This window comes from Malaclemys terrapin, chromosome 1, assembly GCF_027887155.1.
Source record: "Malaclemys terrapin pileata isolate rMalTer1 chromosome 1, rMalTer1.hap1, whole genome shotgun sequence".
Taxonomy (NCBI): domain Eukaryota; kingdom Metazoa; phylum Chordata; order Testudines; family Emydidae; genus Malaclemys; species Malaclemys terrapin.
This window is the reverse complement of record NC_071505.1, coordinates 246,534,690-246,548,381: the sequence shown is the minus strand read 5'-3', so window position 1 is coordinate 246,548,381 and position 13,692 is coordinate 246,534,690. Positions and strand designations below refer to the sequence as shown.

The 13,692-nt window shown below is 38.6% G+C and overlaps 1 protein-coding gene across 14 annotated transcripts in view; it reads left to right on the top strand.

Annotated features, from left to right (window-relative positions):
* Window positions 1–13,692, top strand: part of MYCBP2 (MYC binding protein 2) — a 399,116-nt gene that overhangs the window by 347,675 nt on the left and 37,749 nt on the right. For 12 of the 14 annotated variants that reach the window (XM_054011672.1, XM_054011602.1, XM_054011628.1 and 9 more), the window contains 6 exons: window positions 1,905–2,065; window positions 3,169–3,325; window positions 4,105–4,329; window positions 5,576–5,641; window positions 8,335–8,574; window positions 9,480–9,578. In XM_054011672.1, the coding sequence (XP_053867647.1) occupies window positions 1,905–2,065; window positions 3,169–3,325; window positions 4,105–4,329; window positions 5,576–5,641; window positions 8,335–8,574; window positions 9,480–9,578 (948 nt within the window). The remainder of the gene's footprint in view (window positions 1–1,904; window positions 2,066–3,168; window positions 3,326–4,104; window positions 4,330–5,575; window positions 5,642–8,334; window positions 8,575–9,479; window positions 9,579–13,692) is intronic. The other 2 variants (XM_054011707.1, XM_054011593.1) reach the window with 1 other exon arrangement.

The window sequence follows — 13,692 nt, the reverse complement described above, 5'->3', positions numbered from 1 at the left end:
TGTCCCTTCATGCTTCAGCCACCATTCCAGAGGACACGCGTCCGTGCTGATGACGGATTCTGCTTGATAACGATCCGAAGCAGTGTGGACCAACACACGTTCATTTTCATTATCTGAGTCAGATGCCACCAGCAGAAGATTGATTTTCTTTTTTGGTGGTTCGGGTTCTGTATTTCCACATCAGAGTTTTGCTCTTTTAAGACTTCTGAAAGTATGCTCCACACCTCGTCCCTCTCAGATTTTGGAAGGCACTTCCAATTCATAAACCTTGGGGCAAGTGCTGTATCTATCCTTAGAAATCTCACATTGGTACTTTCTTTGAATTTTGTCAAATCTGCAGTGAAGTGTTTTGAAAATGAACAACATATACTGGCTCATCATCATATACATGAAATACATGGCAGAATGTGGGTAAAACAGAGCAGGGGACATACAGTTCTCCCCCCCAAGGAGTTCAGTCACAAATTTAATTAACACATTATTTTTTTTATGAGAGTTATCAGCATGAAAGCATGTCCTCTGGAATGGTGGCCAAAGCATGAAGTGGCATATGAATGTTTAGCGTATCTGGCACATAAATATCTTGCAGTGCTGACTACAAAAGTGCCATGCAAACGCCTGTTCTCACTTTCAGGTGACATTGTAAATAAGAAGTGGGCGGCAGCATTATCTCCCGTAAATGTAAACAAATTTGTTTGTCTTAGCGGTTGGCTTAACAAGAAGTAGGACTGAGTGGACTTGTAGGCTCTAAAGTTTTACATTGTTTTGTTTTTGAGTGCAGTTGTGTACCAAAACATAAGAACATAACATAAGAACCAGAAGTCACTCAATGAAATTAATAGGTTGCAGGTTTAAAACAAACATAAGGAAGTATTCTTCACCAAATGCACAGTCAACCTGTGGAACTCATTGCTGGCGGATGTTATGAAGGCCGAAAGGATAATGTGTGGAAGGGATTGTAAAGAGGTACAAGAGGCAGGGGTAGTTTGGAAGACAGGGAGGGAAGAAACGGGTGTGTAGACTCCAGCTGGTTTGTGCTACACTGATGAGAAAAAGAAGGGGGGGAGGGGGAAGCAGCTGTAAACACATCTTAACAGGCCAGTGGGCTGCTGCTTTTTTACTGCTCCAGAGTGGCATAGAACAGCTGGTACATACTGATGAATTGGGCCATCACCTGTTCAATTTTTCAAAAAAAATAATTAAGGTTAATATTTCATATTTTAAAATAATTAGAAATATCACGTGGTAACTTTCTCTTTTCAGTTTCTTGTTCAGTGTTCATGTATGAAATTTTTGATTTTAAAAAAAGCCTGGGAAATTTCCAGACAAAAACTACATTAAATTGTTATGAAGGTTAAGAATGTTTCAGTAATTTTAGGATAAAATACATTTTAAGAATGTTGTAATTATCTCAAAATCAAGGGTTTTTTTTTAATAAACCTAGGAAATTCAGAGTTAAGTTTTAAAAAAGAAATGAAGGTGTAGCATTGCAGATTTAGGGCACCCAAACAACCTTAACTCTGCTTGGTTGGGACACTGGGGGGATGGAAAGAAAAAATCTAATGGGACCTTAAAATATTAGTTTAAACTAATGAGGAACCACAAACTCTACAGTGCTTAATCATATGATTATTGCATGGTGTCAATCCTAATTGTGCATTTCTGTATTTTAACCTCTTTAGATTTCTTCTAATGTTAACTTTACCTCTGACTTTCCGGCAGTTTTATAACAATTCATTTGGGGATAATTCCAACATTCCTGGGATATATTTTATTCTAAATTAGTTATATGAACTCTTAACCTGAACTCAGTTTTAACATTGTTTGTCTAAATATATATATATTTATTTTATGAAAGCCTCTTATTAACAGAACCAGTGTAACATATTTCCTTTGAATCTTAGGAGAAAGATACAAGAGTATGTGAACATCCACTGTCAGATATAGTGATTGCTGGTGAAGCAGCTCATCCATTGCCCCACACTTTCCATCGTTTGCTTCAGACCATCTCTGATCTTATGATGTCTCTCCCCAGTGGTAGTTCATTGCAACAAATGGCCCTAAGGTAGGTACAAAATAGGGGAAAACTGTGAAGGCCCAAAAACAACAAGGAGTCTGGGGGTTTTATTCATGAAAGCTTAAGCTCAAATAAATCTGTTAGCCTTTAAGGTGCCACCAGACTCCTTGTTGTTTTTGTAGATACAGACTAACACGGCTACCCCCTGATACTGGACACTATGAAGGCCCAAGACATCCAAGCATTGTAAACTAACTCCTTAGAAGATTTTGCAATGTATTTTAGAAGTCTGAAGTGCCTGGATATGCTATTTTAAAATGGAGAAAAAAGATATTTCTTTAACCCTTGCATAAACAAGGGGTTTGTAGAGAAAAATGTATTTGATTTTAAATTTTGTACCATATCCATTACTTTTATTGTAAAAATAATTACATTACTGTGTTCTTTAATGTACATGCATAAGCCGCATGTAGCTTAAATACCTTTTGTTTGAAAAATCTGTCATTTAGCTATTCCACAAAATTTTCTGTATTCTTCATTTTGCTATTATAGCTAGTATAAAGGAATATATGGAATAATTATTATTGAACTCTCGTGTGACCAGGGCCCCCCGGGGGGGAGGCAAGTGGGGCAATTTGCCCTGGGCCCCACAGGGGCCCCCATGAGAGTTTTTCAGGGCCCCGGAGCGGGGTCCTTCACTCACTCTGGGGGCCCCAGAAAACTCTCGCGGGGCCCAGGCCCCCGGAGCTTCTTCTGCTCCAGGTCTTCGGCGGCAATTCAGCGGCAGGGGGTCCTTCCGCTCCAGGACCCGCCGCCCAAGTGCCCCGAAGACCCGAGGTGGGGGGTCTTTCCGCCCCGGGACCTGCCACCGAAGACCCCAGGCCCCCTGAATCCTCTGGGAGGCCCTGCGTGTGACTATAACAAATATTCCTGCTTTAGACTTTTTGCAGCACTAACGAATATTTCTTCTTGCCTTCTTCAAAATGATGCACAACGTTTCTGATCCAGATGTTTCCTTTCAAAATATTTATATAAGCTTAAATTTTTAAAATTATGCAGTAATTAAAATAATGTAAATACTAATGGTGCTTGCAAAAGTGCACTGATATTGAAAAAAACTTTTAATAAACTTATTTTTAATGTGTTTTCAGATGTTGGAGCCTCAAATTCAAACAATCTGACCACCAGTTCCTGCATCAGAGCAATGTCTTTCACCATATTAACAACATTTTGTCCAAATCTGATGATGGAGATAGTGAGGAGAGCTTTAGTATCAGTATACAGTCTGGCTTTGAAGCCATGAGTCAGGCAAGTTTTTTATCTGTAAATATCACAAGTTGTAGATCAAAATGAATTAGTAGATAACCTCCAGCACTATAGTCAAGCTATTTCAGTTTTCTAGTTTTTAGCAATCATACTTTATTACATGCAATTTTTATTAATAAATTTGTAGTTTATTTAAATATTTTGTCAGTAACGAATATCTATCGCGATCAGAGCCTTTGTAGATGATATCCAGATTGTTATATTTAGATTTAAAGATTCAAATATTACCCCTCAACCTGAACCTTATTCAAATCGGTATTTTTGAGTAGTGACCATCCCTACTTTCTGTTACTGGTTGCTAGGGTCAGGAGTGGGAGGGCCTTTTATGTTTGAATTTAAATTAATTCAAAAATTCCTTTTACATCTCATGTTCTTTTTCCTACCTCCACTTCTTCCTCACATTTCTTCTTTGTCCTTTTGTTCTTTTGAAGGCACACATTGCTGCTTTTTAATGAGCATCTACAAAAGAAAGTACAGTAAAGAGAGGATATGGGAATTGAGTAGGAGAAAATAAGCTGAGCATTGTTACCAATTCTTAATACACTTTTTAGCAACTGAAACTGTTTTCCATCGTATTTCCTCTGGTGGCTGGAGCGCAATAAACCAGGAGCTTTGATCATATAACTTACTCGTTGTGCACAGGTTTCTTCTTTTAATTTAGAGAGTGTATTCTTCTTAATAAGTATTCCTTTAAAAAGTGTGTTAGACATTTTTTTACTTGGGCTTCATTTCCGAGGTTTTAAATCATCTTTTTGTTACAGGAATTGTGTATAGTAATTTGCCTAAAAGACCTAACCAGCATCGTTGACATCAAAACATCAAGCCGACCTGCCATGATTGGCAGTTTGACAGATGGGTCCACAGAAACCTTCTGGGAGTCAGGAGATGAAGATAAAAATAAAACTAAAAACATCACAATTAATTGTGTAAAAGGAATCAATGCTCGCTATGTGTCTGTTCATGTAGACAACTCCCGAGATCTTGGGGTGAGAGAAAAATTGTCTGTCTTTATTACAAGTGCATAGCCAGGGCCTTGTGTATTATTCAGTCACAGATTTTATTACAGAGTCCTCCTCCTCCCCACCACTTTTGCCATCCTGTTTGGTTCAGAATTTTACTCCAGAATCTAAATCTCATTTTGAGAAATTAAGTTTCTAACTTTTTTGGTTATGAAGAAAAGCTTCCAAACGTAAACGGAATGTAAAGTGATTCAGTAAGCCTCATTTTCAGTGAGTTGTTAACTTTGAAACCTAATTATTAGAATTTAGCTATCCACATTATTAACTGTTTTCCTGCTGATCGTTTTTTGCAAAAACATCCACTTGGAGAGTTTGTTCCAACAATCCCAAATGGCATCCTTTGCCTCCCCAAATATCAGAAGATCATGATGGTCTCCTGGCCTATTACCACAATTTCTACTTTTTCTCCAGAAAACTGACACATTATTTGTAACACACAGAATGTTTAAATGTAGGGGCTGTGTAAAATACATTGAACTTAATATAAAATTAAATGACACAAGGAATACTACTCTGATTTAATTAATTTAAAATCTCAACTTTTTAATACATCTCTACCCCGATACAATGCTGTCCTCAGGAGACAAAAAATCTTACTGCGTTAAAGGTGAAACCGCGTTATATGGAACTTGCTTTGCTCCGCCGGAGTGCGCAGCCCCGCCTCCCCAGAGCGCTGCTTTACCGCGTTATATATGAATTCATGTTATATCGGGGTAGAGGTATATATCTGAAGCTGTTACGGTAGCTCTGGTATGGTGTATGGAGTACCCCAGAATCCAGCAGCATTGCCGTGGAGTACACAGGGTGTTTGCATGTAGTATGTAACAGAGTGCTAGATCTGTAAGTCTGCAGTGTTTCATATATATCCTCATTTCAAGTGCACATAGTGATGCAAAAAGAACAGTTTGCAGATTTAATTGGAACTTTTCTGTAATTTTTCATTGTCCTAAGTTTTCAATATAAAATCACTTCCATTTTTTTTATTTATACACTTTCTTGTTTCTACTTTTGTATGTAATGAGAACTTCAGATTGCCTTAGACATACAGATATCTTGTGTTTTAAGAAATTAAACGTGCAACTCCATTAATTCTGTCTCTCTAAAAAGGCACTCCGTAATGTTAATATGGAAGAAATTACCATAATGCTACTCACTTTCAGAATTAATTGTGGAGGTTTTTATTTGTCTTTTTGATTTTGCTTGTCTTTCACAGAATAAAGTGACTTCAATTACTTTCTTGACTGGTAAGGCAGTAGAAGATCTTTGCAGAATAAAGCAGGTAACTAATTACAAATATTGCTGCATGTAAAAATAACGTCTTGTTAATGATAAAAATAATAATCCTTTGTATGTATACCACACAGCCCACCTGTGAAAGTAGTTTACACGTGTTACCATAAATCTCAAAATGCTTTACAATATTTAACAAATTAAGCCTTATAACACCCTGTGAAGTTAATACTATTACTGTTTTACATACGGGGAAATTAAACCATAGTGAGATTTCATGGCTTGTCAGAGTCACATAGGAAGTCTGTTGCGAGCCAGTGTGCTTTAAACTTCATACCATAAGACCATCCTTTCTTGTTAAGATATTGTCATCACTTTTGACCAATGCCCTTTCCATAGAAAGCCTTGTGTTTAGACATTGTGCAGAGGTGGGTTTTTTTAAATTGTGCAATTTGCACAATCTGCTCCTCTATTAATCTATGGTGATTTTGCAACAGCTGTCAGGACCATGAATCTTGATTACTGCAATTCCCTCCTATGGAAACAAACTCCTAGCAGGAATTCTCTGTCACTTGTAGTTTCTTCAGAATACCACAATGTGTTTCCACACTGTTTTTGAGCAGTCATGATCATATTATGTCTGCCTTATATTCTTTTCTGTAGCTTCCAAGAAAAAAAGGTAAATTGGCATGGTTACTTTAATATTACTAGTTGTTTAAGCACTGGTTACATGGGTAAGCAACTTCTTTTTGAGTCTTGAACTAAGTGGAAGATAAGACATCTATCTTTTTAAGGCTCCTGCTTTTTGTTTTTTTAGCTAATGGGCAATAGTGTCCTTGATGTGCTGTGTGCCAGGATATGGTACTCACTCTTTATTGGCATCACTGTTAGTTCATCCCTCCCATTTGTAAACAACATCTAAAACCCTTTCTTGCTAAATGTGTTTTTAGTATGACCATTATTCGCCATAATGAATCATAGAACCACAGAAATGTAGGGCTGAAAGGAACCTTGAGAAGTAATCAAGTCCAGCTTCCCTGTATTTGAGGGAAGACCCAGTAAACCTAGACCGTCCCTGACAGGTATTTGTACAACTTGTACTTAAAAACCTATATTGATGGGGATTCCACAGCCTCCCTGGAAGTCTATTCCAGAGCTTAACTACCCTTGTAGTTAGGTTTTCCTTATATCTAACCTGAATCTTCGTTGCTGCAGATTAAGCCCATTACTTCTTGTCCTTTCTTTGGGGTCCCCTCTCAGTCTTTTTCTCAAAATTAAACATGCCCAGTTTTTTAGCATTTCATCACAGGTTAGATTGTCTAACCCTTTTATTATTTTTGTTGCTCTCTGGACTCTCTCCAGTTTGTCCACATCTTTCCTAAAGTGTGGCACCCAGAATTGGACGCTGTATTCCAGCTGAGGTCTCATCAGTGCTGAGTAAAGTGGGACAGTTATCTCACCTATAGTGGTCACAGCTCACTCGACTAGAGCCCAGGCAACAGCGCACTCGACTGGAGCACAGGCAAAAACAGTTGCTTTCTTGAGACGTGCCCCCATTTAGAACATGTGTTGGGCAGTTACCTGGTCCTCAAAACTGTACATACACTTTCCCAGCACTACTCTATTGTGGAGACATCCAAATCAGATGCTAATTTTTACAGGGACATGCAACCATCACTACGTAGATAGACTCCTAGCACTTACCTCCTACAATGTAGATCACTGCTTGATAGACATAGTGAATACATATATGGATAAAGAAGAACAGGAGTACTTGTGGCACCTTAGAGACTAACAAATTTATTAGAGCATAAGCTTTCGTGGACTACAGCCCACTTCTTCGGATGCATATAGAATGGAACACTCTAATAAATTTGTTAGTCTCTAAGGTGCCACAAGTACTCCTGTTCTTCTTTTTGCGGATACAGACTAACACGGCTGCTACTCTGAAACATATATGGATAAGCACTCAGAAGAAGAAACAGTTATTCACTCTATGCAACTCAAAGAACTATAATTACTGTCAGGTTAGTTTCTTTTTGTGGGATGACTTATCCAAACAGTATAATGATTATTGTTTTTCATTAACTTTTTTCTCCAGAAAACATTGAATCTTGTTTTAAATTGAATCTAAATTCTGTTTTCTGTGATTTTAAAAAAAATAACAAAACACTTGAGATGAAATCTTGCCTCCATTAAAGTAAATGGGAGATTAGCCACTGACTTCAATAGGGTCAGGATTTCAACCTGTGTTTCTATATATATATATATATATTTTTTTTTTTTGTCTGACACAGAATTTGAAAAATTAAGTGCTTTGACAACTACTTTTCTTACAGGAGGTGAAAGAACTTTATTTACATCAAAGTGATTTACACATTTATAAATTGCTGCTGAGAGCATGAAGTAGACTCTGTGGTGCAATTGGATAACCAACAAAAATGACTTTTTACTGATTTTTTTAAACTGGGCTTTAAAAGTGAGAAGAAAATGAATAGTTACATGTCTTTTTTTATTTATAATTTGAGACTTTGAAATCTTAACCTGTGAAGACTGATAGTTTTATAATAAAAAAGATTTGTAACCTTGTTATTCAGAACAGACATTTGTGTGTCACGTAAGCTATAATTGGTTTCTACAGTGTGTGCTGGATAATTTGTACCAATAACTCACCAGGAGTAGGTGACTCAGTTAGCCTGATACTGTGTTTCAAATTCACATCTTTATATTCCTGTTCATCAGGTTGATTTGGATTCAAGACACATTGGCTGGGTAACAAGTGAACTTCCTGGTGGAGATAATCACATCATCAAAATTGAATTGAAGGGCCCAGAGAACACGCTAAGAGTTCGCCAAGTGAAAGTATTGGGTTGGAAAGATGGTGAAAGCATTAAAATTGCAGGCCAGATCTCAGCAAGTGTAGCTCAGCAAAGAAACTGTGAAGCTGAGACACTGCGAGTATTCCGCCTTATTACATCCCAGGTAGGACATTGCAACTATCTCATATGGTGAAACACTGGAGAACATAAAAGCTGCTGAGATTTAATTACTTATTCCTTTTAAAAAGAAGGCTATTGTGTTTTTTTTCTGTGTGTGGCGGTGGTTATAGAGTGCTAGTTAGCTATGGTAGAAAAGAACTTGAAGAATTACTACTTCATACAGTGATTAAATATGTTGATGAAGTAAATTTCCTTCTGGAGCTTTTCCATTGTACTGATTTACAGTTAATTTGTTTCTTTTGCCTTTCTTTGATTTAACCAGTCCACCGTCCTGCAGAACCTCATTTCTTTACACTACCAACAGCATACTACTTTATATCCTTCCTCTCCCATGTTTTTTCCCATTCCTTCCTTTTATCCACACCTCCATTTAAAAAATATGCTGTATCTCTTTCTTGTTTGTCTTGTCATTTTAGACTGTAAACTTTTCAGGGGAGAGATTGTCTTTATTTGTGTTTGTACAGTACATAGCATAAAGATCCTGATCAGAGCCTTTCGGTGCTAATGGAATATAAATAATACAAATTCAGACATTTTGAATCACCATCGTGTGTGTTGGTGATAGATATCACAGAAATTGGAGAGCAAGCTAGACATTTTAAATGTAGAATGACAGACTTTTAAAAACAGTGACATATTTTAATCAAATGTTGTTAGCGGCTGAAATTTCTCTGATGCTGACTGGCAGTGCAGACTCCTCTCTTTACTATATTGTTGCCAGCAATCAGAAAATCTAATACATGGCACACAAAACTAAGCAATGTTAATCTGTTTTAAACTACAAAGAATGACGGCATAACCCTCCTTATTTTGTCAGCTCGAGAAGTTTTATGTCCATATGAGCCTAGTTTTGAACTTTTGTTTAACCTTCGTTGTAACTTCTCATAGGTATTTGGAAAACTCATCTCCGGAGATGCTGAGCCAACCCCAGAACAAGAAGAAAAAACACTGCTATCTTCCCCGGAAGGAGAAGAAAAAGTACACAATGTATTATTTATGTTCTACAATTATTATTATTTTACTGAAATAAGTTGTCCCAGATGTTTTCCGGTCTGTTTTGATCTTCTTACTCCGGGTATTCTTCACATCCCAGCAATATTATACTGCTGCCATTGCCTATTTTAAAAAAAAACATAATTAGATGGAATTTTGTGTAATTAATATTTTTGATGAATAGATCATAATTGGGGCTATAGGTTTCATTAAAGAGTCATAGTAATAATGGTACAGATCGGTGATACTCAGACAGGCTCAGAAGCCTCAAGTGGCTCTTTAATGTGTCTCCTATGGCTCTTTGCAGCACATGATATTACGGATAAAAACGGTGTGATTTAATCATTAATCAGGATGCTTTTACTATGTTATTAACCAGTTGTAGAATACTCTGTCAGTCATTTTGCTGTGAGAATAATATAATATACTATATATAGAGAGAGAGAGTGTGTGTAAATGAAATGAATTCACGCTACTGAGGTTCTTTTGGGTAATGTTGATTGCTAATTTGGCTCCTGAACCACTGAGGTCTGACTATCACTGGTACAAATCATACTAACAATTATGGAAGTCAGACATGTATCACAGTAAGCAGAAGAATCAAGTCTCTGAATTTTTACTGTAACCACTCAAAGCTATTTACTTATTTATTGTAGGAGTTGCTGGTGCTCCCCCTAAAAGGGTTGCTGTTATACATTTTTTTTTCTGGTTTTCTTTAAACACTAAATCACATTGGTTTGCAACAGGAATTTGGAATGGGGATCATTCTGGAGTTGAGGAAGTATTTGTTGCCCCATGAAAATAATTTGGCTAAGATCTGCTGTCAAAAATCACAGTTTGCTGTCTGCATTGTGTACAATAGAGCTGTCTTGAGTCTTGCTTATAAAATTGCTCAACAGTCAATCCATACTACCTTTCCCAGTGTCTCACTTGAGAATGCTATACAAAGCTGAATCTCCTGATAGGACCCACCACATGACTGCTGCCTCCACTGCTCCTCCCCCTTCTCCTCAAACAAAATAGCCTTACGTTTATGAGCAGGTGTACTGGGCTGGGAATTTGGAGAAGTAAGAGTTTTAGATCTATTCCCTTCTATGAACTGGTGTTAATAATTTTTTGCCCTAATTATTGAACGAGGTCTCATGCTCTATTGAGAGACTATACACGCTGAGAATATAACAGAGGAATGAAATTCTCATCTTACTGAATTCAACACAAAAATTTCATTGGCTACAGGGTAAGGATTTCTCCCCTGCTCTCCAATATGGCATACCCAAGTGTCACTGGATTCCCCGCTCACTGCTGCGGCACCTCCTTGTGGGTCATTTGGGGATTAGTTCTCAATCAGTCTAATGCCCCCTCCTTCACTTGCTCACCGTGTGATCTCTCTCTCTCTTCCTTTTCATGACTCATGGTGATCCCTCTTCATGGTTTGACACTCTGTCTAGGTCATTATAGCTTTTCCTTTCTGGGGTATCAAAGTCCTAATGGACAAACGGTCTTAGGCAGTCATCTTGTCTACTGTCCTCACTGTGCCACTTTCCCCAGGGCTGGTAGGGGAATCTGGACCCTATGTTTAGCACACATGGTCTTCACAATCCCAGACACTATTGCTGTTTCCCTAGGCTCCGTCCTACCTTTCTTCTATAGCTCTGCCCCCACTCTGGGTTATCAGTAGAGCTTCCTCTGTTCCCTATGGCTGTTTCACCCCTCTCAGGTTCTTGCAAGAGTCTGTATTCCAAAGATCTCAGAGCTTACTTCCTGCAGAACTCCCCCCTTGTTGTTGCCATCCCCCCTCCTCTCTAGGAAGTGCCTGCAAGGTCTTTCCTACAGCCCCCTCTTATCACCAACTTCCTCTTTCTGTGCCTGTCCCAGCTCCTCACGCAGCTAGGCTTCATCAGTAATAAGGCCTTATCAGCCCTGGCTCTACTTTAGGTGCAGCCTATCAAAGGGTTAATTGGCTCTTTTTTCCTACTTAGGCCTTGGGTGGGGTAGACACTCCATCACACCAAGTCTCATCCACTGTGCCACACAGTCTCTCAGAAAGATTAAGAAAAATCTGTTAAGATGCTGCCAAATTCTGTGCTTTCTTAAAAAAGACTCAGAGGGGTAGCTGTGTTAGTCTGGATCGGTAAAAAGCAACAGATAGTCCTGTGGCACCTTTAAGACTAACAGATGTATTGGAGCATAAGCTTTCGTGGGTGAATGCCCACTTCGTTGGATGCATGCATCCGACGAAGTGGGCATTCACCCACGAAAGCTTATGCTCCAATACATCTGTTAGTCCTGTGTGCGGCACCTTTAAGACTATCTGTTGCTTTTTAAAAAAGACTACTCCATGCACGTGTAACCATCTGTTGCAGGGTGCTATGCATCCTCTTCCTAATGGTTGGTGTGGAGATGGTAACGGCTTATTCATGCTGCCAGATGTTATAGTTAGTCCTTTTGCTGAAGTGGTAGAGTTTTGTGATGAAGTGTAGAAGGTCCAGGGTTCAAACACTGCTGAAGATAAATGACAGGAGGTATGTTACAGTTGCATATGAGAGAATTTGGTTCTATCTTTATTTCTTTTTGAAAAAGTCTAGGAAATTTCAAAGAGAAAAATGCCAGAGTTAAGGTCACCTATACAACCATTATTACATAGTCTTTAATTGCATGATTACTTGTTATTTATTCCACAAGACCCCTGCTCACTCATCCATCCTTCCATTGTCACTATAAAATCTGTTTAAAATGGAAATGATTTTATAAATCATGAAAATTGTGGAATTATGCATTATTGATCATGGCAAACTTAAATCATATTAGAATTTAAAACTAATAGAAAATGATGGGCTCATGTGACTGGTAATAATAGCATTTGGCATCTTTCATTACCATATTGCTGGTTCAAAGCTGTCCCAGTTCCTAGTAACTTACAAGTATAGTTTTCATTGGATGCTTCTTAAATGGCCCAGGCCCACTTGAAAAGATTTTCTCTTAGTCCAGTGAGCAAGTTATTTTTTATGACTGCTTAAAGTAGTTCACCTAGAACGGGGTTAAGGCCCAGTGGCAACACAGTTAAGGCCCAGTGACAAGGCAGGACTTCTGTTTCCAGTGTTGTCAGTTCATCACATTTCACAAGTGCTAAATTAACTGCAGATGATTTATGGTAGATCCTGAAAAGTACATTGCCTGATTTTTGTTCCCTTTGTCATAACAAGTTACATATTATAAATCAGATATCGGCAACCTTTGGCACGCGGCACGCCTGGGTAAGCACCCTGGCGGGCCAGGCCAGTTTGTTTAACTGCCGCGTCCACAGGTTCGGCCGATTGCGGCTCCCACTGGCCGTGGTTCGCTGCTCCAGGCCAATGGGGGCTGTGGGAAGCGACAGCCAGCACATCCCTCGGCCCACGCCACTTCCCGCAGCCCCCATTGGCCTGGGATGGCGAACCACGGCCAGTGGAAGCCACAATCGGCCGAACCTGCGAACGCAGTAGGTAAACAAACCGGCCCGGACTGCCAGGGTGTTTACCCTGCTGGGCTGCATGCCAAAGATTGCCGATCCGTGTTATAAATCATGGGATTTTTTTTTATTTTTATTGTTGAGTTTCTCCTTCTGGAGACGTTTAATTTAAAATACATTAAAGACTGTAAAATTGGTCCATGTTACATTAGTTTCTAAAGACTTGATCATTGGTGATCAGTATTAAGTTGAATTCATAAGGGTGGGTCTTAGAACACTGAATTTCATTTGTCTGAGCTTGCTGGAGATGTATCTGTACTCTGACCTTTTATATTTTACATACATAACAGGAAGGAAATAAGCACAGCCAACTTGTCAGTTTTCCTAATTGCTTTATCTTGGCTACATAACATTTTGCTACACATCTGTATGTTACAAAAATCTGCTCACTTTTAGCATACAATAGATTGGCATTCCACATTCATTGGTGCGACAGTTCAGAAATACTTTAGAAAGTCTTAATCTAATGTTATTGTTAGAGAGCTTATTCCTTCACTCTCCCACTTCCCTGGTCCTTCTCACATGAACAGAGAGCAACAATACCCGAAGTCCGAAGGTGCAAACAATTTGATGTTTATAGGGGTGAACTTCCAGCAAGCT